At 37.0% G+C, this 21,955-nt stretch overlaps 2 protein-coding genes and 1 pseudogene across 2 annotated transcripts in view; 1 reads left to right on the top strand and 2 right to left on the bottom strand.

Moving 5' to 3' along the window:
• The window catches only part of SLC25A12 (solute carrier family 25 member 12), a 212,334-nt gene that overhangs the window by 164,213 nt on the left and 26,166 nt on the right, over positions 1 to 21,955 (bottom strand). The gene's annotated exons all lie outside the window — the stretch shown is intronic.
• The window catches only part of HAT1 (histone acetyltransferase 1), a 61,389-nt gene that overhangs the window by 33,476 nt on the left and 5,958 nt on the right, over positions 1 to 21,955 (top strand). Inside the window, exons 8-10 of the mRNA XM_058714059.1 lie at positions 103 to 209; positions 12,692 to 12,843; positions 15,345 to 15,461. Coding sequence (XP_058570042.1) covers positions 103 to 209; positions 12,692 to 12,843; positions 15,345 to 15,461 — 376 coding nt within the window. The remainder of the gene's footprint in view (positions 1 to 102; positions 210 to 12,691; positions 12,844 to 15,344; positions 15,462 to 21,955) is intronic.
• LOC131493814 (28 kDa heat- and acid-stable phosphoprotein-like) lies at positions 6,293 to 9,755 on the bottom strand (annotated as a pseudogene).

The following is a 21,955-nucleotide window of genomic DNA, read 5'->3' as shown; positions in this document are numbered from 1 at the left end:
AACCACGCTGACTTTAAAATGTTCTTAATGCTATAGTGATTTGCAATTCTTAAACGGATCATGTTATGATATTTTAATTTTAAAATCATTTCTTTACTGTAGTCAGATGCTGATACTGACTCCATTTCAAGGTCAAGGCCATGGTGCTCAACTTCTTGAAACAGTTCATAGATACTACATTGCATCTCCTTCTGTTCTTGATATTACAGGTATGTGAAATTTGATTTGTTACTGAAAGAGCCTTTCTAAAGAATCTGTTCTTTACTGATTAATTTTATTTTTGTCAAAAAATAACTATTCTGGTTTTTTAAAATTGTTTTTTTTTTTTTTTTTTTTTTTTTTAATTTTTTTTTTTTTTCAACATTTTTAATTTATTTTTGGGACAGAGAGAGACAGAGCATGAACGGGGGAGGGGCAGAGAGAGAGGGAGACACAGAATCGGAAACAGGCTCCAGGCTCCGAGCCATCAGCCCAGAGCCTGACGCGGGGCTCGAACTCACGGACCGCGAGATCGTGACCTGGCTGAAGTCGGACGCTTAACCGACTGCGCCACCCAGGCGCCCCTTAAAATTGTTTTTAATGCTTATTTATTTTTGAGGGGGTCGAGGGAGACAGAATCCAAAGCAGGATCCATTCTGTCAGTGCAAAGCCTGACATAGGGCTCGAGCCCACAAACCGTAAGATCGTGACCTGAGTTGAAGTCTGATGCTCAACCAGCTGAGCCACCCAGGCATCACAAAAATAACTATTCTGTTTTATTTATGTATTTACGTATTTATTTATTTATTTACGTTTATTCATTTTTGAGACAGAGCATGAATGGGGGAAGGTCAGAGAGAAAGGGAGACACAGAATCCGAAACAGGCTCCAGGCTCTGAGCTGTCAGCACAGAGCCCGATGTGGGGCTCGAACTCACGGACCGCAAGATTGTGACCTGAGCCGAAGTCGGACACCCAACCGACTGAGCCACCCAGGCGCCCCACCTATTCTGTTTTAAATAGCAGCATTCTCTTGGGGTCTTTTTGGAACTGTGTGAAGATGGCTTATGGTTACATTTTAAATTATACACCTTTGGTGGGATTGGATTATATATCTAAGTAAAGTGCTTTATGAATTGAACAACTTGAAGATAATGAACTGGATATATATCGGGAAATTGTGATCAGGCATAAGTACTTTGTAAGTGTGGTATGATTTTAGTTGTTCATTTCATTTGCCCAACCATTGCATTGCTCACAGGCCCTGCTCTAATTTTCATGTAGAGGAAGAATATTCTGAGCCTCACGAAGAAAGAAAAACCTAGGCAAATCGTTCCTGAATAGAATACACTTTTTTTTTTAATGTTTATTTATTTTTGAGAGAGAGCATGAGAGTGAAGGGGCTGGGGGGAGGACAGAAGATCTGAAGCTGGCTCTGCATTAACAGAAGCGAGCCCTATGCAGGGCTCAAACTCATGAACCATGAGATCATGGCCTGAGCCAAACGAAGTCAGATAGTTAATCAACTGAGCCATCCAGGTGCCCCTAGAATACACATTTAAAAAAAATGTTTTTTAATGTTTTATTTATTTTAGAGACTGAGTAAGAGTGGGGGAGAGGCAGAGAGAGAGAGGGAGACACAGAATCCATGAAGCAAGCTCCAGGCTCCGAGCTGTTAGCACAGAGCCCAACACAGGGCTTGAACCCATGAACCACAAGATCATGACCTGAGCTGAAGTTGGATGCCCAACCGACTGAGCCACCCAGGAGCCCAGAGAATACACATTTCTTAAAACATGTATTTTATATTCCTAAAATGCACACCTTCACAACAGTAGTTTATAAGGTGAAATGCAGGCTTATTTGTTTTGGATACATCTTTCATTATGAATTAGCCAGAGTCATCATTAGATGGGGTTACAGATGATAGTGTGTAACATGTGAACTACCAAAGAACTGAGTGGCTGGAACATTTATGTTATTGTTATTTTCTTCTCCCTGAGTAACACTGTTTCAGATTTGTTACTCATACAGTTGCTGATTAAACTGAAAGTCACCCCCCCCTTTTTTTTCATGAAAAATACTATATCAGATATTCACATCCAAATTAGGTCTTACATTTTATTAATTCTATAATAGTTGGAGTACATTTTTGTTTTTGAAGCTGTAGTACCTAACACATACTAAAATGTTAGTTTTTTTTAAAAAAAACCCTGTTTTGGAATTTTATCAATTTGTTTAAAGATACCAAAAAAAAAAAAAGTACTGGATGTGGGACTAACAAAAATATAAGTAGGCTTTTGGGAAAAAAAAAAAAAAATATATATATATACACACATGCATACATACACACACACACACACACACACACACACACACACACACAGAGGCTAATAGGCAGATTAGTAGTTTTTCATGTAATGTAGGGGTTTTACTTGTCCAGAGTAAACAAAATTAAAGTTACTGCAAAACAGATTCTGAATTGATCCTGTAGATTAATAAAAAACTAGAGGGAAAGCATTTGCTTTTAAAAGGGAGTTCCATATTTAAATAATCTTTTCATCTGACTTTTGTGCTACTGTGAAATGGTTTGGAAATTTGGAAGATAAAGAAGTAACTGCTTAAGTTAGTTTGTACCAAAAGTTAGAAATTGTTTAAGTGATACCTTCACTGGCTAAGTGAAAAATTACAGGGACAATAAAAATGATGACACTTGTTAAATAAGCTGAAAATTATTTGGCTTCTGTTTACTCTATAGAGCTTAGACTTGGTGCTAAACGAAGGGACTTTTTTGGTGATTTTAATCTGGAGACTTAGAGTTCACATAAGTAGTCTTTGTCTTCTCTAGTGGGTAATGTGCCAGCAGGGGTTGTTTCTATGAAGCCTCTTAACCATTTTCTTCTGTCTATTCCAACCAATAAAGTCCTTGATACTTAGCACCAATTAGCAGATAAAGAATTTTATTTCTTAAATCTCAGTGAAGAGTCATCAATAGTGTAGCCTTTATTCATTGCAAACTGAAGTCTCCAGAGAGAAAAGGCTAAACGTGCTAAAGGACTTCTGAATTTGAAAACTAGGTATCAGCTTTTGTTTTCAGCGTTAACAGTTCTCAGCATTATAAATTACTAAAAATGCCTTATCAGCTGTTCTCGTTAAGACATTTCTTTTAGATTTCCATACCCAGTCTTTTTTAAAAAAGAAAACATAATTTTCCACTTTTTAGTCATTTTCGTTGCCTGTTTCTCCATTATTTTGTATATATATTTTTACCTTTGTTGATCTTTAGTAGATTCTTGATCTTCCTTTGCAACCCTGAATATTCTTTATATTGAGATGGCCTTTTGCTTACTTGATTTACAGCCTGTTATGGTAATAATTAAGTTAACATTGATGGGCCTATGTTGCAGGATAGACAGGTGGTTGTGGTGTAATTGCCACTCATTTTCTTTTTTTTTAGCACTTAATTTTAAAGCAAAATATTGGAAGATAGTTCTTTATATCATCTGTACCTTCCTATTCAGTATGTCATTATCTTAAGATATAAAGCATTTGAATACACCTCAGTTATATGACCTTATAAATATAATCAGTGATTTATTTCTTCTAAAGTTCTGAAGAGAATTGAATTTAGCAATAGAAATTGATCTTGCAGGGGCGCCTGGGTGGCTCAGTCAGTTAAGCATCCAACTTCAGCTCAGGTCACAATCTCGCGTTCCGTGAGTTCGAGCCCCGCGTCGGGCTCTGGGCTGATGGCTCGGAGCCTGGAGCCTGCTTCCGATTCTGTGTCTCCCTCTCTCTCTGCCCCTCCCCCGTTCATGCTCTCTCTCTGTCTCAAAAATAAAACGTTAAAAAAAAAATTAAAAAAAAAAAAAGAAATTGATCTTGGGCTGGAATATATATCAATATTACTAATCTGTCAGTAGTGTATTAAGAGCTAATTATAACTGTCCTTTAAATGTCCCTTTATAGTACTGGAATAGAATATTTTAGAATATTATCTGTAAAATTTTTATACTTAGGTGATTTGTGTTATCTGATTTCATATGGTTTTTTTATCTCTAATATAACATTAATATGGAGAGGTTTTTATTATTTTTTTTTTAATGCTTATTTTTGAGAGCGAGTACACACACACGGGGCAGAAAGAGGGAGACAGAGAATCCAAAGCAGGCTTAGAGCTCTGGGCTGCCAACACAGGGCCCAAACCCACAAACTGTGAGATCATGACCTTGGATGTTCAACTGACTGAGCCATCCAGGCGCCCCTGGAAAATTTTTCTTTTTAATTTTTTTTTTAATGTTTATTTTGGAAGGAGAGACAGAGCATGAGCGGAGGAGGAGCAGAGAGAGAGAGGGAGACACAGAATCCAAAGCAAGCTCCAGGCTCTGAGCTGTCAGGACAAAGCCTGACGCAGGGCTCAAACTCACGGCTCAAACTCACGAACAGTGAAATCATGACCTGAGCCCAAGTCAGAAGCTTAACCGACTGAGCCACCCAGGCACCCCTGGAGAGATTTTTAAAAAATGATAGAAGAGCACTTATGTTGTTAGATAATGTATTTAATTTGGAAAAAACTCAATTTTTGATTTTGAATGTGACTGTAGATTTAAACTCAAGCAAATTTCATCTTTTAAATGTGTTGCTTTTCTTTGTAGCAGAGAAACAAAGGAATTGAAAGATGTCACAGATTACTGAGTGTCACCATTTTAAGTTCATTTTCAGTCTGACATTTTTGGTTAAAGTTCTTACAGATTGAAATGGTGACTTGGCTCCTTATATTGTCAGTCTATCACAGCTTATGTAAAACTAAATGGAAATTTTTTGTCTGTTTTTCTGAATTACGAGAAAATTTCTGATAGGAATGTAGTATGAGTTTTTAGATTTTTCTCAACTGTAATTCTATTTTCTATGTTTTTCCTAATATTCTGAGGTTATAGAGGTTACTTAAGATCTCACTCATACTAAATTTTATTTTATTTTATTTTATTTTATTTTATTTTTTATTTTATTTTATTTTTTTTTTTTAACGTTTATTTATTTTTGAGACAGAGAGAAACAGAGCATGAATGGGGGAGGGTCAGAGAGAGGGAGACACAGAATCTGAAACAGGCTCCGGGCTCTGAGCTGTCAGCACAGGGGCCCGATGCGGGGCTTGAACTCACGGACCGCAAGATCGTGACCTGAGCCGAAGTCGGCGCTCAACCGACTGAGCCACCCAGGCACCCCCTAAATTTTATTTTGAATTAATATTAGCAAAAACAGTTTTTTTCTAAACAGATTAGAAGAGGTAGACTTGAAAAAATTGACATTAAATAAGTTTGAACCTCATCTGTTAGTACTGAAATTTTTTAAAGAGATGCTTGCTTGAGAGTATGTTATTTAGTAGAGGTTTAATTAAAGCAATTTTATTGAGGTATGATTTGCATACCATAAAATTCACCCATTTTAGGCATACAGTTCAGTGAGTTTTAGTGTATCTGCCTAGTTTTACAGCCATCACCACAGTCCTGTTTTAGAATATTTCTATCACAGTTAAAAGACCCCACATGTCCATTTGCAGTCAGTCCCTGTTCCCAGTCTCTTAAATGAGGTCTGTGATCCATTTTGAGTTAATTTTTGTATATTATATAAGTTTCTAAATTCATCCTTTTACATATGGCTATCCAGTTGATGCAGTGCCATTTGTTAAAAAGACTTTTTTTTCCTCCATTGAATTGCCTTGGTACCTATGTTGAAAATCAGTTGATCATAAATGGGAAGTTATTTCTAGATTCTGAGGCTCAATGTATATCTGTCCTTATGCCAGTATCATACTATCTTGATTAGTTTACTATAGCTTTATGTTGAGTTTTTTTTTTTATTATTATGTGAAATTTAATCCACCAAATATGTACATTGAGTTTGTGGAGTGTGGTTTTCCTGGGTGCTGCAGAAGTTTCTTGAAATGATCAAGGAGTAGGGTTAAAAATGGATACTGGTCCTGCCCAGGTAGCTAGGAATGGGGTAGGGAAGGGCAGAGAGAGGAAGCCTCAATTAGAGGGGATTGGCTGGGGACAACCATGACCTTTAAGGACCTGGAGTATAGCCTCTGTGAGTGAGCCCCCAGACAACACAGTCTGGGGCTGGTGTTGCAAGTTTATTAGTAGCTGACCCCAGCACAACCGCCCCATAAGGTGCAATCTACCTGACAAATGAAAACTTCTTAACCCGTTTCCTATACACTCCTTCTACCCCCCAACAGAGGTTTAAATTCTTAAAACAGAACCACTCTAATGGTTACATAGGAAACACAGTCATCATCTTTTTGTCTCAAGGATAGCAGCTGTTCCCTCTCCAGCCAGCCCCCGAGCTCGCCTTTTCCCCCAATTATTTATGTGTTAAGATGATGAAGAGGAGGACCCAGGCCACAGGGAGACTCCTAGTTCTGAGGGGCTGCTTCAGTGGTGCCAGGGCATAGAGTGGGCAAGACATAGATATCCTGGCAAAAGGGACCAGTTGCCTGGTATTTCCTCCAACAGGTCTTGCTTACTTATTAGGGTAAGGGATTGCATTTGTTTTCCTGATAAAGTTGCATCCTCTTTTGCTCTTCTTGCCTCTTCTTTCTTCCTGGTGACCTGCTGCACTCCTTTCTGCTCTTTCTGATTGATCTCCGGCCAGGTGAGGTCAGCCTTGGCCTAGTCTGTCTTCCCAATAAATGCATTTTAATGTGATGCTTTTTTGCTTTCTCCCTGTCTTTTTCTTTCCTTGAAAGCTCCTTGGGCTTGTCCAGTTACACTTGTGTGACCTTTCTAATTATCTGTGCCACCCAGTTGTGGTTCTTGATGTTGATGAGCCCTTCCACACCTTTGCTGGTGGTCATCTTCATCATCCTTACTCTCTTCTGAGGCTAGAGATTTCTTCTTCTTTTTGGAGTCACCTGTAGCCTCATCACCTTCTTATCTTGCTTCTCCTCTTCCCTGGCCTTTTGCTTTCCAGCCTAAAGCTGTGCATCATTCTCCTTGGGGCTCATGTACTGCTGGCTAGGCCTTTGTGGCCTCCCTTTCTCTCTTAAGTATCATGGCTCCAGCAACAGCAGTACCTCAGCCTTTATATTGAGTTTTGAAATCAGAAAGTGAAATTTCTCTAGTCATGTTCTTTTTCAAAATTGTTTCGGTTATATAGGATCCCTTGTGTTTTCATAGAAATTTCTATTTCTGTTTTCTACTTACTTGATTTCCACTTTAACTTTTATTATTTTCTTCTTATTTGGGTTCAATTTGCTCTTATTCTTTTTTTTTTTTTTTTCTTTTTTTTTTTTTTAATTTGCTCTTATTCTAATGAAGACTGAAACTTAGGTTTTTTATTTGATTTGATGTCTTTTCTAATGCAGAAGTTTAAATATATAAATACTTTCATATTTATACACAACATGTATTTTCATAAGTTATGCTTTTATTCAGTTCAAAATACCTGTTTTTTAATTTTTTTTTTTTTTTTTTAAATCTGTGAGAGAGAGAGGCAGCATGAGGACGGGAGGGGCAGAGAGAGAGGGAGACACAGAATCCCAAGCAGGCTCCAGGCTCTGAGCTGTCAGCACAGAACCCAACGTGGGGCTCAAACTTGTGAACCACAAGATCATGACCTCAGCCAAACTGAGCCCCCCAGGCGCCCCATCTTTTTCTTTTTTTTTTTTTAAGTAAACTCTATACCCAGTGTGGGGCTTGAACTCATAACCGTGAGATCAAGAGTCGCATGGTTTACCTACTGAGCCAGCCAGGCGCCCAGTTCAAAATCTCTTCCAATAGCATTTTGGTCCATGGGTTATTCAGAAGTATGTTGTTTAATTTCTAAATATCATAGATTTCCCAAATTTATTTCTGTTGTTGATATCTAATTCTATTGTTGTTAGAGAACATACTTTGTAACTTCAGTTCTTTTTCATTTATTGAATTTTAATTTATACTTTACCTTAGGGTCCCTAAACTCTTTCTTTAAAATGTGAAGCAATAAATACCTTATGTTTTGCAAGCCATGTATGTTCTCTGTAACCATGGTGAGATTTGGTCCATGGGCCATTGTTTACTAATTTTTTGCCCAACATGTGGTCTTGCTGGAGAATGTTCCATGTGTGCTTGAAAGGAATGTGTATTCTGCTGTTGTTGGGTGAAATGATACCTAACTACCAGATAGGTCAAGTTAGTTGGTAGAGTTCTTCACGCCTTCTCTATATTTGCTGATTTTCTGTCTAGTTGTTCTGTCCGTTATTGGGTAGCATTGAAATTTCCAACTATTTTTATTGAATTATCTATTTCTTCCTTAATTCTGTCAGCTTTTATTTTATGTATTTTGGGCCTCTGTTGTTGTCTATGTGTTTATAATTGTTAACATCTTCATGAATTAATTTGTCATTATAAAATGTGCCCTTTTTTCTCGTTTTTTTTTTGTCTTAAACTGTTTTTTCCCAATTGTTTTTTATTTTAGTAATGCTTAAACTCATCCTTTGACTTTCAGCTTTCGAATCCAAAATGTTTCTGTTGTAGATAGCATATCGTTGATCTTTTTTTATCCAGTCTGACAATCTCTGCTTCGTTATTGGAATGTTAATGTATCTAGATTTAATGTAATTATTGCTGTGGTTAGAATTATGCCTTCCATTTGCTACTTGTTTTCTAAATGTTGCTTTTTGTTGTTCTTCTTTTGTTTCTTTTTTGCTACCTTTTTGTTTAAGTTTATTTTGAGAGAGAGGTGAGAGTGCCTGCCCACAAGCGGGGGAGGGGCAGAGAGAAGGAGAGAGAATCCCAAGCAGGTTCCTCACCATCAGCACAGAGCCCAGTGTGGGGCTCAAACTCAAGAACGGTGAGATCACGACCTGAGTCAAGATTTTAAGAGTCAGATGCTTAACCAACTGAGCCACCCAGGCACCCCATTGACATAATATTACATCCTTGTATATTAGAAACCAGACGTTGGTTTTATAATTATTTTTTTGTGTAATTTTTTTTTAAACCAGTTGAGAGGAGAAAAGAGAAAAAAATTATACCAACTTTTATATTTCATAATTATCAGGGTTCTTTTCTTCATATAGATTTGACGTATCATGTTCTTTTAATCTAAAGAACTTTTTTTTAGTTTTTCTTGTACGGTCTGTTAGCAACACTTTCTCTTTCCTTTTCTGAGAATATCTTTATTTCACCTTCATTTTGAAAGATATTTCTGGATATAGAATTCTTTAACAGTTATTTTTCTTTCAGTACTTTGCATGTATCACCCCACTGACTTCTGGCCATCTATGGTTTCTGTTGAGTTGTTTTCCTCTTATTGCTTTCAGGATTTTCTTTTTGTCTCTGGCTTTTGACAGTCTGTACTTCAGTTGTTTTGTTCACTGTTAATTTCATCATCTGTGTACATTCCTAATAGACCATAATTTCATACCAAACTGATACAGTGACAGAATTTCACTTACCATTTTTAAGCCATTGTCATATAATATTTAATTAATGATTACATGGATACGATGTTAATGTCACATGGAAACATTAAGAAGGTGTTTAGTTCATATGGATTGAATGAATGGAGGATTGGATAATGACTCAGAATCATAAAACATTACCCCTTGCTCAGACTTTTTTTTTATAAACAGCTTTATTGAGATATAGTTAACATATTCTGCAATTCACTTAAAGTGTACAATTTTTAAGTGATATTTATAGTGCAGCCATTACCATAATCTAATTTTGGAGTGTTCCATTCTCCCAAAATAGAAGCCCAGTACTCATTAGCAGTCACTCCTTTCCTCATTCACCCCCTACCACCTATACCCCTCCAGCTCTAGGCAACCACTAATCTATTTTAGTCTATAGATTTGCCTATTCTTGACATTGAAGTCATATAATAATACGATGCTTCTTTCACTTGATGTGTTTTCAAGGTTCATCCTTATTATAGCATAGGTTAGTACTTCATTTCTTTTTATTGCCAAAGAATATTCCATTGTGTGGATATACCAAATTTTATTTATCCATTTATCAATTGATGTACATTTGGGTTGTTTCTACTTTTTGCCTCTTATGAATAGTGCTACTGTGAATATTTGTTTACAAGTTTTTCGATGGACCTATGTTTCATATCTCTTGGGTACATACCTAGGTGTAGAAATGGTCAAAAATCTGGTAACTATGTTTTACCTCTTGAGGAACCACCAGATTATTTTCCAAAGTGGCTGTACCATTTTACATTTCCACCAATAGAATGAAGGTTTCAATTTCTCCACACCTTCATCAATATTTCTTATTGTCTTTTTTATTCTAGTCATTCTAGTGGACGTGGAATGGTATTTCATTGTGGTTTTGATGTGCATTTTCTTGTGGCTAATGATTTTGATTGAGCATCTTTTCATGTGGTTATTGTCCCTTTGTAGATCTTCTTGAGAAATGTGTGTTTAGATCCTTTGCCTGATTTTTAAAGAAATTTTTTAATGTTTGTTTATTTTTGAGACAGAGCTTGAGCCGGAGGAGGGGTAGAGAGAGAGGGAGACACAGAATCTGAAGCACTTTTGCCTGATTTTTAATTGAGTTCTCTTTTTCTTATTGAATTGTAAAACATTTTTATATATAAAATCTGGGTACAAGTCTCTTACCATATATATAACTTAGAAATATATGCTCCCATTCTGTAGGTTGTCTTTTCATTTTCTTAACGGTATCATTTGAGCACAAAAGTTTTAAATTTTGATATAGCCCAATTTATCTCTTTTGTTGTTATTTGTGCTTTTGGTTCTGAGAAACCATTGCCTAAGTAAAAGTCATGAAGATTTATTCCTATGTTTTATTCTAAGAATTTTATAGCTTTAACCCTTCTTTTTTTTTTAAGTTTATTTATTTTGAGTGAGAGAGAGAGAGAGAAGAAAGAATCCCAAGCAGGCTTGGTGTAGAGCCCGACATGGGTCTTGGGGCTCTATCTCATGACTATGGGATCAAGACCTGAGCCAGTATCAAGAGTCGGATGCTTAACCAACTGAGCCACCCAGGCACCCCTAGTTTTGCCCCTTACATTTAGGTATATGGTTGATTTTGATTTATTTTTGTGTATGGTGTGAGGAAAGGGGTCCATCTTCATTCTTTGGCTTGTGGAGATCCCGTTGTCCAAGTACCATTTGTTAAAAGACCATTCTTTCCCTCACTGATTGGTTTGGGAACACTTCTCAAAAATCAGTTGACCAAAAAAAGAAAAAAAAATTAATTGATCATAAATGTAGAGGTTTATTTTTGACTCTCAATCCAGTTCCATTGATCTGTTCTTATGCCAGTACCGTACTGTCTTGATCACTGTAGCTTTGTAGTAATTTTTGAAATCAGGAAGTGTGAGTCTTCTAACATTTGTTCTTTTTCATGATAGTTTGGGCTAGTCTGGGTTCCTTCCATAACTGTATGAATTTTAGGATAAACTTAATTTCTGCAACTGAAAAGGCTAGCTGGGATTTTGATAGGGATTGCTTTGAATGATTTGTAGAGTATTGTTACTGTAACAGTATTAAGTCTTATGATCCATGAACTAGCTCAGAATTTAGTATTCCTTGTTTCAAGCCATTTACTGATCAGAAAGCAAGAGCTCAGAGAAGTGAGGTGACTTGCCCATGGTCCTGTATCTATGAATGACAGAACTGGGACTCAAACTGATTTTCTCTGTGTAGTCTTCTTTCTACCCATCATGTTTTGCTGTTTTCCTTGTCAACTACTTAGTCTAATGTAGATAAGAGACAAACAAAGGAAGATCTATGCTATTCAGATGCAGTGAAGAAAGGATCAAAATCATATGGTCATTTTATTCTTAAAATATATATATATACATACACATATATATATATACACACATATATATATACATACACATATATATACATACACATATATATACATACACATATATATATACATACACATATATATATACATACACACATATATATATATACACATATATATATATACACATACACATATATATATACACACATACATATATATATATATATTTGCTTTTGTGGAAGCAAGATTTTTTTTAAATTAGGGGAAAGAAGTATGGCAGACTGTAAAGGTTATTGGTTTAGGGTAGGGGAGTTATAAATTGAGCTTTAGAAGCTTTAGATATCACTGAATACTTGCTTTTGGAATTGATTATCCAAACTTGAATCTCTTGTTTATACAGCTACTTTAATTGAAAATAAAATTGGGGCGCCTGGGTGGCTCAGTCAGTTAAGTGTCTGACTTCAACTCAGATCATTATCTCAACGCTCGGTTCGTGGGTTCGAGCCCCGCATTGGGCTCTGTGCTGTCAGCTCAGAGCCTGGAGCCTGCTTGGGATTCTGTGTCTCCCTCTCTCTCTGCGCCTCACCTCTTCGCACTCTGTCTCTCTCTCTCTCTCTCTCAAAAATTAATAAACATTAAAAAAAATTTTTTTTAAATAAAATAACTAAGATGCATAGGATAGCACCCATGAAAAAGTCTACATCTGAAAGGAGTAGCTCTAATTTCACAAATACTATGTAATTTTATTTGGCAAAGATAATAGTGCCATTGTTTGATTAATAAGGAATAATCCTTTCTCATTATAACTTTTGTCTTGTAAAATTCTTTTAATAATATTTGCTTTTTCTAGCCTAACATGTAACATTTGAGATCTCAAATGATGAAGGAATTATGTTGGATAAGAGAAATATTATTCTGCCTTTTCTTTAGCGGAAGATCCATCCAAAAGTTACGTGAAATTAAGAGACTTTGTGCTTGTGAAGCTCTGTCAAGATTTGCCCTGTTTTTCCCGGGAAAAGTTGATGCAAGGATTCAATGAAGAGATGGCAATAGAGGCACAACAGAAGTTCAAAATAAATAAGGTATTTTTATTCTGTGGAAGGAAAACATTTCAGTTTGGAAGTTTTCTTTTTTAAGTACAACGTAAACGTTGCAAATGCATTAAGAATACATGTGTGGGAAGTAGCAGTGGTTGAGAGTATAGGCTCTGAAGCCAGATTGCCTGGTTCAGATCTGGGTATAGCACTTGTTCTGTGACTTAGGGCAATTTAATTTCCTCATTAATAGAATGGGAAGATAGTTGATTTTATGGCTTATTAAGTGTAACAAGCAGAAAAGAATGGATAGTATGATCTTACTTTTGCTTTTTAAGAAAGTGTTTCAAATGATAAAATAGTTAATACTTCTGGAGATGGTATTGGTGGGGGGAAGGGCTGGAGTAAAACACTTAACTTTTACTTTATATACATCTGTATATTTGAATTTTAAAGTAGTAAATATCCTAAAATAGGTACAGAAGAAATAATCTGGGAGTTCAGAGGAGGGAGTTTAGTTTCTTATATTTATATATGCAGGGGAGTCAGAGTTTTTCATGGGAGGGAGATGCATCTGATCTAAGCTTTGAAGAATGGGTAGGATTTGGATTATGAAGGTATGTGAGATGAAGGGTATTCCAATAAGGACTAGTATGTAATATTGTTGACTTGGGAGATCTCATCTAACTCTCCAATGTAGATTTTCCTTCTGAACTCCAACACTGTATATAAAAAGGTTCCTGATCACTGATCTTCAACAGCTTAATTTGAACTGAAACTTTCCATTTTCTCCTACCTTAAAACACTTTAGTGGCTTCCTAGTTTTAAGATAAATAAATATTTTAGAAATATTTGGTATGTCCAGACTGTATTAAACCTTTAGAGAATTTATTCAATAGCTCAGCCTTTAAAAGAAAGAGAATACAAACACCTTTTTTCCTTTAAGAAAAAGAATTTAAAACTTAGTATGGCACATAGAGCCAGTCATAATGTGGACCCTGCCAACCTTGGTAGACTCATTTTCCTACCACTTTCCTGCAAGCTGTGGCATTATTAAACCTCTTGCTATTTCCCAACTGTGCTACATCTTTCTTCTTTTGAAGTCTGTTTAACTATTCCCTTTGCGCTTGATACCCCCTCTTCTTGTTCCTCCATCTTTGCCTTGCCAGGTATTACTCATTTTTCAGGCTCAGCTCAGGTGTCCCTTCCGGAATGTTCAGACATCATCTTCCCAATCTACCTATACTTCACCCCTCCCCTGTCTTCAATAAATATATGTGAAACAACACAAACAGAAAAACTATGGGCTACTCTTTTGGCTTCAGTGATACCAAAACTACTTTTGGTATCAAAAGCTTGATTTTCCTAATATTTCTTTGTTTTGGTCTTCTCCCTGCCCTTTAATTGTCACTGTACTACAGGGTTCTGACATCTCCCTCTTCACTGTTCATGCTTTCCTAACCAATCACGGTTTTAACTCTTGCCTGTGTACTGATATTGCTTAAATCCTCACTCTTTTAAACCAGAATTTTCTTTAGGTTTATATGTTCTCCTGCCTCCTGACTCTCTCCTAGGCTGTGAAAACTCTATCATCCCACATGCTTCTCCACACCCAATCTTTCCTCTTCTTCTAGAATCTTTGTTCCTGTAGTATTCTTACTTGTGCTGTCTTAGTTCATGCCTTCATCATTTTTGCCTGATTTAATAGCTCAGCTTCCTAATTGGTCTTCCTACCCTTTTTGCTACCATTTCTATGTAGCTGAGAGAATACTTTTCTTAAAACTCATATTTGTGCACTTTGTTCATGCCACTTAAAATCTGTCACCTGCTAGATAAAAGCCAGTGTGTAAAAGCCCAGTGATAAAAACACAGTGTGTAAACCTCTATGTAAACACACTTCTGCTGTATCCTCACTTTACTTCTACTCACTGCTTTTCATTTTGTGCTCCAGCAACGTCAGGCTGCTTCAGTCCTGCATGTGTGTTGCATGTGTGCACTTGTATACACACAGTGCCCTCCCTTCTTTCTAGAATGGCATGGTCCCTTCCCTTGAAGATTTAGCTCAGGTTTTGGGGCTCCTGGGTGGCTCAGTCAGATAAGCATTCAACTTTGGCTGTGCTGACAGCTCAGAGCCTAGAGCCTGCTTCAGATTTTGTGTCTCCCCCCTTTCTGCCCCTCCCCCACTCATTCCCCCCCCCCCCCCTCTCTCTCTCTCAAAAATAAATAAACATTAAAAAAAAGAAAAAAAAGATTCAGCTCAGGTTTCGTTTCCCCAGGTTTTGTTTCTAGCGTTTATCCCATTCCCAGGCTACACTACCATAATACCCTATGCATATTTCCATCATTAAATTAACCACTCTTCAGTCATTTGTGTTATTCATTAGGCTGCTACCTCCTTGAAGACAGAAACTATCTTTTATTGTTTTTCGTCTGGTACCTAGCACAATTTCTGGCCCATAGGAGATATTCAGTATATCCTGTGTTCTTTTGGAAAAGTGTCACTATTTTGTGATTTGAAAGTGTTCATGTTTTTCGTTTGTTTCATTAAGCAACATGCTAGACGAGTTTATGAAATTCTTCGACTACTGGTAACTGACATGAGTGATGCTGAACAGTACAGAAGCTATAGACTGGACATTAAAAGAAGACTAATTAGCCCATATAAGGTAGGACTTTGTAGAGTCTTAAAGATTGTATTCTTGTCATTGTTTAAAAGTGGAGAAGAGAGGCACCTGGCTGGCTCATTTGGTAGAGCATGCAACTTGATCTTGGGGTTGTGAGTTTGAGCCCCATGTTGCAGGTAGAGTTTACTTAAAAATAAATAAGTAAGTAATAAAATAAAAGAAGAAAGTGTAGCAATTGCCATTGTATGGGAGAGTTCAAATCATTTTCCTAAATTATACTTTTACAAAAGTGAATACATTCTTCCAATTGGTTATAAGAAGTCTTGCTGTCATAATTTTCCAGTGTAAGCTATAAATCTCTTTTCATTCACTTAAAAACTAATTCTAAGAATAGTTTTTCATGGTTACTTTTTATTTCATTTGTTTGCCCTCTTTTAAAAATGTAAATGCCCAAACTTTTCCTTAATAAATTATTTTGTTAGTTTTTTCTGAGTCTCTAGTTTCCTAGTTGTCATATATATTATGTTTGCCTTTGCTGCCTTCTTCCTAAATATGCCCTTGGTTGTCATTTTTAACATCTATACTTTACCATAGCTGAAACTGCAACATAATACTGTTTACTTCTTTTTTTTTTTTAATATTCTTTCTTCTTGTTTCCTACCCCCACCCCATATTTTTCATATCCCATATTTTCCTCTAACTCAGAAATTTCCCCTCCTAGATCAGGTTTGTCCTGACCATCATGTGGCCATTATTACGGTAGATATTGTCCATGCCAGCCTCTGTGAATGGGGATTTGCTATGATAGCTGCAGCTGTGCAGTAAGCTGATTGGGGAGAATATTTCTTAATTTGTTCTATAAATAATATCTGACATGTGGTTGCTACAGTTGTATACATTATACCTGTAGGCCTGTACAATACAGAAGCTGAGAACATAATAAATGATAAATCCGAAAGTTTTCTGTCTTATGGACTACTGTCTGCCTATAAATAGGTTGTAATACATTGCACTGTTCTCTCTTCCCCAAAATTGTTCAAAGTTGCATTTTATTCTTTGATGTTTATCAATTCAGAAACATCAGACAATTGGTAAAGATGGTGCTTTCCAAAGGTTTTGAGTTTTATTTTTTTTTATTTTTATTTTTTATTTATTTTTGGGACAGAGAGAGACAGAGCATCAACGGGGGAGGGGCAGAGAGAGAGGGAGACACAGAATCGGAAACAGGCTCCAGGCTCCGAGCCATCAGCCCAGAGCCTGACGCGGGGCTCGAACTCACGGACCGCGAGATCGTGACCTGGCTGAAGTCGGACGCTTAACCGACTGTGCCACCCAGGCGCCCCTTGAGTTTTAAAGTAACATTAGTTTGTCAACTAGAAAAAAAAAATTTAAGTGTTTATTTTTGAGAGAGAAAGAGAGTAGGCATGCAAGTGGGAGAGGGGCGGGGAGGTGGGCAGAGGATCTGAAGCAGGCTTCTCACTGACAGCAGAGAGCCCAACGTAGGGCTCAAACCTGAGAACTGTGAGATTATGACCTGAGCCAAAGTTGGACGCTTAACCAATTGAGGCGCCACTAGAAAATTTATGGGAAATTTGGGCATATAGAACAGTACAAATAGATGTGATCATAGCAACATCAGAGTATAGGGACACCTGAGAGATACTGCAGGTTCAGTTCCAAACAGCTGCAATACAGTGAATATTGCAATAAAGCAATTCAAGTGAATTTTATGGTTTTCCAGTGCATAAAAAAGTTATGTTTACATTATACTGTATTTTGCTAAGTGTACAATAGCATTATGTTTTTTTTTAACTGTACATACCTTAATTTAAAAACGTTTTATTGCTAAAAATGCTAACCATTATCTGAGCTTTCAGTGAGTCATTATCTTTTTGCTGGTAGAGTGTCTTACCTTGATGTTAATGGCTGCTGTCTGTGATCAGGGTGCTGGTTGCTGAAGGCTGGGGGTGACTGTAGCAGTTTCTTAAAGTAAGACAACTGAAGTTTGTCACATCAGTTGATTCTTTCTCTACAGCGTGTGATGCTATTTGATACCATTTTATTACCTACAGTAGAAATTTTTTCAAAATTGGGAGTCAGTACTCTCAAACTTTGCTACTGCTTTATCAACTAATATTCTAAATTCTTTGTTGTCATTTCAATAATCTTCACAGCGTCTTTATCAGGAGTAGTTTCCATCTCAAGAAACTACTTGTTTTGCTCATCCATAAGAAGCAATCCTCGTCTGTTCTAGTTTTATCATGAGAATTGCAGCAATTCAGTCACATTTTCAGACTCACTTCTAATTCTGGTTCTCTTGCTATTTCTTCACTGAAGTCTTAAATCCCTCAAAGTTAATCCATGTGGGGTGGAATCAGCTTCTTCCACAGTCCTGTTAAGGTTGATATTTTGCCTTTTCCCATGAATCACAAGTGTTCTTAACAGCACGTAGAATGGTGAATCCTTTCCAAAGGTTTTCAGTTTACTTTGCCTAGATCTATCAGAGAAGTCATTATCTATGGCAGCGATAGCCTATGAAAGGTGTTTCTTAAATAATAAGACTTGAAGATCAAAATTACTCCTGAGTTCATGGGCTATAGAATGGATATTGTGTTAGCAGACATGAAAACAACATTAATCTCGCTGTACATCTCCACAGAGCTCTTGGGTAACCAGGTGCATTGTCAGTGAGCAGTGATATTTTAAAAGGAATCCTTTTTTCTGAGCAGTAGGTCTCAACAGTGGGCTTAAAATACTCTGTAAATTGTGTTGCAAACTGATGTGCTGTCATCTAGGCTTTGTTGTTCCCGTAGATCTAGCATAGGCAGAGTAAAATTAGCATAATTCTTAAGGGCCCTAGGATATTTGGAATGATCCTTGAGCATTGATTTCAACTTAATCACCAGCTGCATTAGCCCCTAACAGGGGACATAACCTATCCTTTGGAGCTTTGAAGCCAAGCATCTCCTCCTCTTCCAATAGAAGGCTGTTTTGGGACTCCTGGCTGGCTAAGTCAGAAGGGAATGTGACACTTGACCTCTAGGTTGTGGGTTCGAGCTTCATATTGGGTGTAAAGATTAAATAAGTAAGTAAATAAATAAATATATAGACTTTAAAAAAAAAAAGAAGGCTATTTTGTCTACATTGAAAATCTGTTGTTTAGTATAGCCACTTTCATTAATTATCTTGGCTAGATCGTCTGGGTGACTTGCATAGCCTCTACATCAGCACTTGCTGCTTCAACCTTGCACTTTTATATTATGGAGATGACTTCTTTCCTTAAACCTCATGAACCAACCTTGGCTAGCTTCTGGTTTTTTGGTTTTTGGTTTTAATGTTTATTTATTTTTGAGAGAGAGACAGAGCGTGAGCTGGGGAGGGGCAGAGAAAGAGGGAGACACAGAATCTGAAGCAGGCTCCAGACTCTGAGCTGTCAGCACAGAGCCCGACACGGGGCTCGAACTCACAAATCATGAGATCATGACCTAAGCCGAAGCCGGATGTTTAACCGACTGAGCCACGCAGGTGCCCCTCCAGTTTTTCTTCAGCAGCTTCCTCACCTCTCTGGCTTCAGAGAATTGAGGAAAATTAGGGCCTTGTTTTGGATTAGGTTTTGGCTTAAGGGAATGTTGTAGCTGGTTTAATCTTCTACTGAGACCACTATATCTTTCTCCATATCAGCAATAATGCTGTTTTGGTTTCTTATCATATGTGTGTTCACTGGAGTGGCACTTGCAGTTTCCTTCGAGAACTTTGTGTTCACAACTTTGTCTCTTTGGCACAAGAGACTTACTTTTTGGCTTAGCTCAGCTTTCAGTATGCCTTCTTACTAAGCTTAATCATTTCTAGCTTTGGTTTAAAGTGAGAGATGTGCAGTTCTTCCTTTCACTTGAACACTTGGAGACCACTGTAGGGTTCATTTCACTATTGGCCTAATTTCAATATTGTTGTGTCTCAAGGAATAGGAAGGCCCAAGGGGATATACCTGGTCAGTGGTACACTCAGAACATACACAACATGGGCCTCCTGGATGACTTGGTCAGTTGGGTATCTGACTTTGGCTCAGGTCATGATCTCACGGTACATGGGTTCAGACCCCACATCGGGCTCTTTGCTGTTAGCACAGAGCCCACTTTGGATCCTCTGTCTCCCCTTCTCCTCTGCCCTTCCCCCTTTCACACACTCTCTCTCAAAATAAATAAACATTAAAAAAAAAAATACAACGTTAAGTTTACCATCTTATATGGCTCAGTTTGTAGAGCCCCAAAACAATACTAACATCAAAGATCACTGAATATAGATCACCACCACAAATACAATAATAATGTAAAAGTTTGACATATTGTAAGAATTACCAAAATAAGACACAGAGACATGAAATGAACAAATACTGTTAAAGAAATGGTGCCAGTAGACTTGCTTGATGCAGGGTTGCCACAAACCTTCACTTTATAAAAAGAATATCTGCGAAGCACAAAATAAGGTATGTCTGTATTAAAACTATTTTAGTAAAGTAAAATAATTTATTGAATTACGTGTCTCATAATTATTTGATGTTTTACATAGGCAGATGTAGCACATGAGAGATGATGGATTCTAAGTGTAAATAGTCACCAACTCGGGGTGCCTGGGTGGCTCAGTCGGTTAAGCGTCCGACTTTGGCTCAGGTCACAATCTCGCGGTCCGTGAGTTTGAGCCCCACGTCGGGCTCTGTGCTGACTGCTCAGAGCCTGGAGCCTGTTTCAGATTCTGTGTCTCCCTCTCTCTCTGACCCTCCCCCATTCATGCTCTGTCTCTCTCTGTCTCAAAAATAAATAAGTATTAAAAAAAAATAGTCACCAACTCATGCCAAATAGGAATTTCTGTACTTTATAAAAGCAAGTGTTTTTCACCCTTAAAGAATGGTAATGATTTTTTATATTAAGTATCCTCATCTGTCAAACAAGTCATCTATCTGAAAGACAACCGAAAGAGTTATTAAAACTCTTTAGGTTCTCAACACCACTGAGATGAGAGTACCACCATCCTTGCACTAAAGCTCACACAGATTACAAATTCTTCAGATACTTGCTTAAACCATATTTATAGTAATGTACACTTTAATCAGTTCAGTTATCCAGTATTCTGTCCCACTGAGAAAACCAAGAAAGCTTGAGGGTCCCCCTCCCCTCCTTTAGGTTGATAGTCCCAATGTTTGGGATAAGAAACCTACCACAAACTTTAAGAAAGCCTAGAAATGAGTTAAATGTCCTATAGGCATAGAAGAAGTGCTGTTATTTTTTTGTTGATTGTGTGTAGATGATTTTCTTCAGCTTGTGATTGCAGTGTGATATTATGTACTTTGCTGTTATTACGGCATTCTTAAATGTCAAATTATATTTAAGAATAAAGTAAAGTTGCTTAATAATATGGTTTAGAGTTTTTCTTTTTTTTTTTTTTTTATCTTTAAATATATGCCCAATGGGGAAAGTTTGGAGTGTAAAATTTATATGTTTACTTTCAAGTTTTATGAAAAGATTATAATTTTGATTGTCACTAAATTATTACTGAGATATGAAGTAATTTATTGATTGTTAGCAAAGTACACCAATTCTGTGCTGCCTTTATTTGAGGAATCAAGTTTACCTATCAGTCTAATTTTTTTTTAATGTTTTATTTTTGAGACAGAGCATGAGTGGGGGAGGGGCAGAGAGAGGGAGACACAGAATCTTTGGCAGGCTCCAGGCTCTGAGCTGTTAGCATAGAGTCCGACCCAGGGCTCAAACCCACGAACTGTGAGATCATGACCTGAGCTGGTCAGATACTTAACCAACTGAGTCACCCAGGCACCCCTCAAGTTTACCTATCAGTCTAAACACACTCTCCCCCTAAGAAATTATTTGGATAGCTATTAGAAGTATTTGTGCCTTACTTTAAAAGTTTTAAACACTGATAATTCATTCACATCAATGCCAAAAGAGGGGAAATAACCTATATTAACTAGAGTCTTTTTTTTTTTTTTTAAGCATAAAAAGAAACTCCCATCTCTAGTACAGAAATAATTTTCAGGTGTTGAAGAAAAGATACATTTGAACAATTTGGCTAACAAAAGAAAAACTGGTGTACCTGCTTGGTTTTAGCATTAAAGCTTTTTTATATGGTTTCATAGGAGTATTTTAATTCTTAGTTGGTTTGCAAATATAAAATTTCGAATCATTGTTATGTCATTGCATTTAGAATCTAGAAACTCAATTTTGAAGTTTTGTTCTATCTTTTAGAAATTGTGTGATTGTTGACAACTTATTAACACTTGGATGTTAGGCTTCCCTTCCATAAAATGGAAATACCTCCATAGTTAGGAACTGAACAGAAAGAAATGCAGTACAGTGGTGAATGTTTTAAAAGATGTCTTTTGGCAAGTCTTTGGAATTAATGTGCCTCTACACAATTATTATTATAAAATTCTTACAAAAGAACCTTCTCTCTGTACTTCACATAAGTGCCTGACTAGTTCAACCAGTGGAAATTAAGGAGCCCTTAGATGTGGTGGCATTTTT

The sequence above is a fragment of the Neofelis nebulosa genome, chromosome 2 (assembly GCF_028018385.1).
Source record: "Neofelis nebulosa isolate mNeoNeb1 chromosome 2, mNeoNeb1.pri, whole genome shotgun sequence".
NCBI classification, from domain to species: domain Eukaryota; kingdom Metazoa; phylum Chordata; class Mammalia; order Carnivora; family Felidae; genus Neofelis; species Neofelis nebulosa.
The sequence above is the reverse complement of the archived record's forward strand: the minus strand, read 5'-3'. Positions and strand labels throughout refer to the sequence as shown.